The sequence below is a fragment of the Acanthisitta chloris genome, unplaced genomic scaffold (assembly GCF_000695815.1).
Source record: "Acanthisitta chloris isolate BGI_N310 unplaced genomic scaffold, ASM69581v1 scaffold37769, whole genome shotgun sequence".
NCBI lineage: Eukaryota > Metazoa > Chordata > Aves > Passeriformes > Acanthisittidae > Acanthisitta > Acanthisitta chloris.
Window position 1 is genome coordinate 24,539 of NW_008690391.1, and position 3,195 is coordinate 27,733.

A 3,195-nucleotide genomic window follows, 5' to 3' on the forward strand; every position below is an offset into this window, starting at 1 on the left:
TGTATGTGCATGAGAACAGGCCAATTGTGCCTGAAGTGTAAGTCATTCTCTAAACCAACATGCTTTAGAGTTCATTTTTTTTCAGCAATATAACCTTCATTTCTCCATTCCCCTGGGGAAAAAAAACCCTCACGACCAAAAACATAAAAATTTAAAAAAAAAAATTAATGGATGGCTGCTTTAATTTTCCATGAGAAAGAGGAAAGACATTTTGTGTGAAAGAATTGTGCCTGAAGTGTAAGTCATTCTCTAAACCAACATGCTTTAGAGTTCATTTTTTTTCAGCAATATAACCTTCATTTCTCCATTCCCCTGGGGAAAAAAAACCCTCACGACCAAAAACATAAAAATTTAAAAAAAAAAATTAATGGATGGCTGCTTTAATTTTCCATGAGAAAGAGGAAAGACATTTTGTGTGAAAGTGATTTAATATCTCCAAGCTTTTTTTTTCATAAAATGTTTTAAACATTGTTACTCAAGAGGAGCTTTACTGCAGTAAGTTCATGTCAACTTGCAATGTCTTAGAGCACAGTAGGTGACATAACTGCCTGTCAAGCTAAACAGCAGTTGACTTCATATATACCTTACCCATTTAGTTTGAGTTCCTGAAGTATTTTTCTTTTAAATGCATACAGTTATTGGGGCTGAAGCATTGTCAGTGGAGTTTGAACTTCAGTGTTTGATTTTTGTTTGTTTTAAGCTGAAGAAAATACAGAGGGTATCACCTGTGTGAGCCAAGTTAAACAAGAGCCAAGAGAAAAAGCATTGTCTATGGAGTCAGATAAAATCAGAGACTGCTGTGGTTCCTCACCTGTTTAAACCGGTGAAGCCTAGAAGGAATTTGCAAATCAGAGAACTATGAATGTCTTGGAAGGAAAGGCAGGTGCTCTCAAAGTACTACCATTCTTTTTTAATTGTGTTGTGACATCCAGACTAAGTGTATTTTACAGTAGTTCTGACAGAGCTCTTTTGATTTATGAGTGATGTGACTCACTGCAAGTTGCAGGTCTTTTCAGTTGCCCCATGGAGCACCACCTCTCCTGTTTCATGTTTTGAGTAATTTGAATGCTATCCCTATGGCCCATTTTGGTCAACATTTCTGAAGGTCTTCCACAGTTTAATTCCTCAATTTTAGAATGTAGATCACAATGCTGGCTTTGCTTTTTCTCCTTGAGACCCTCAATTCTTATGCCACTGCAGAGATCATACAGTCTGCCAGCTCCAAGACCACAGGATCCAACAGCAAAGTGAATCAATACAGAATGGTTTTGTGGCAAAAGGAAGGTCCAGAATGCTAAACTTCAAAGTCATAAAGGACATGGATGCTTAAGAAAACGCTGCTTTTAGCTGGTCATAATGTTAATGATGTGAAGATCAAGGAGAGGAGAAAGGTGAGGTTGTCAAGTAAATGGAAGGTTGTATGATAAAGAAAACTGTGTGAATTCTAACAGTGAATGGTTTTGACTTTGCCATCTTTGAACTTATGTTCTGCCTTGTAATGAGGTTCATTGCTGCATGCAGCCTTTGCAGTGGTACTGTATTAGCAGTTGGTCATAACAACTAAGTGCAGGAGTCTTGTCTCTTGGAAAATGATTGGTGCTGCCACTTCAGGTTCTCTACCTTTTGCTTTATGCGCCTACACTACCAGCTCAGCTGAATGTGATTTAACCTGCTGCTGTTGGTGCTACAGGGCTTGTGGATACATTCCTAACAAAGAGAAGCCCAGGAGAACAAAGCAAGTAATACAAATCCAAGCAATATGTGCAAGTGTCACTATAACATTCAGAAAACAAGCTTGTCTTTTTCAACAGTCACAGCTTCTAAGACTGAAGTGCTCCATATCATTAAAATAATTACCAGGAGTCTTTAGCAAAGTGAATGTGGTGAAGAAATATTTTTTAGCAATATTTAAGCCAAGGCTGTAATAAGTGACAAGCACTGAGTTGTGCAATCTGTGGCAGATGTATTTATTTAAGAAAAAAATGGCACCTACAAATAACCTGAAATCCATTTAAAGCTGTAAATTAAATGAAACTGATGCCAACATAGATGTCAAGTTAAACAATGACATTGCTTCAGATGTTGAATTCCTAGAGCAACATTCAGAGTTGTTTGTGTACAGTGATAGGAGCAGTTCTGTTATTAGTTCCTACTAAGTGGTTGAGAGCTTGATCATAAAATTAGGAGTTTTTTTGTGCTCTGTAGAATAATGCAATCTGGGGACTTTTCTCTTTTTCAGACTTGAAAACAAACAAACAAAATAGGAAAATGTTAAGTTAGTTTATGTAGAGGAGAAAATTTTGGGAATATATAAGCAAAAAGATTAACTTTTTAAAATTGTTATATTTGATAAGTTACATTCAAGTGTTCACAAACATCATCTAAACAGTAGCCATTTAAAATTATTTTTTAATTTTCTTTTGAGTATTTTAGGCTAAACCTTTCAAAAGTCTTACATTGCACTTGTGTTCTGAATGCCTTTATGTGCAGCATCTGCTAGGTAGGTGCTATGTCTTAGTCTTACCTTAACAGGCATTAATTTCTGTGAGGTTAACTAACATTGTGAATGCTATTCATTTAAAGCTAATGTTTATGGGTTAGCTCACATTAGAATTTTCCAACAGGATCATGCTCTTATTAAATAAGAACCAGTATTTTGTCATGCAAATGCATGAAAAACCTCCAGTTTTTTGGAGCCCCTCGTATTTAATTTCCACACTGACATGTTTAGTGGTATGCTTTACTGATTCCTGAGTAGGGAAAATCCCCATGAGGTTCACATGAGTTTGGTTTTCAGTGAGGTTTGTTTATTTATTTATTTGGTTTAGTTTTGGGGTTTTTTTTTGTTAATTGTGAAAATATGTCCAAGATGGATGTTCTCTGCTGCAGTCAGTTCTGGAGCACTCAGGCAGCAGTCACCTTCTGTTTTCCAGCTTCATACCAGAATGGGTACTTCCTTCCATGCTGCTGTATTCAATGATTCCATCACCCTTGGTGTTTCTTAGAGCTTTCCAGACTATATTATCTTTCTCTATATTGCTCATTTTTCTGGAGAATTGTTACTTATTTTTGAGAATGCTTATTTCTTCTCAAAAGAATAAATTAGAGCTGAAGAGTTCCAGCAAGAGGTTATTTCAGTTTCAGTTCTCTTTAAAGCAGACAATATGTTTATGGTTGGAGTAAAAGCTTAAGGAA

General features: G+C 36.2%; 1 protein-coding gene across 1 annotated transcript in view; it reads left to right on the forward strand.

Annotated features, from left to right (window-relative positions):
• The window catches only part of CARF (calcium responsive transcription factor), a gene marked incomplete at its 5' end in the record, with an annotated part of 21,906 nt that extends 21,087 nt beyond the window's left edge, over window positions 1-819 (forward strand). Inside the window, 1 exon segment of the mRNA XM_009081791.1 lies at window positions 701-819. Within this exon segment, the coding sequence (XP_009080039.1) occupies window positions 701-819 (119 nt within the window).
• Between the last annotated feature and the right edge of the window lie 2,376 nt (window positions 820-3,195).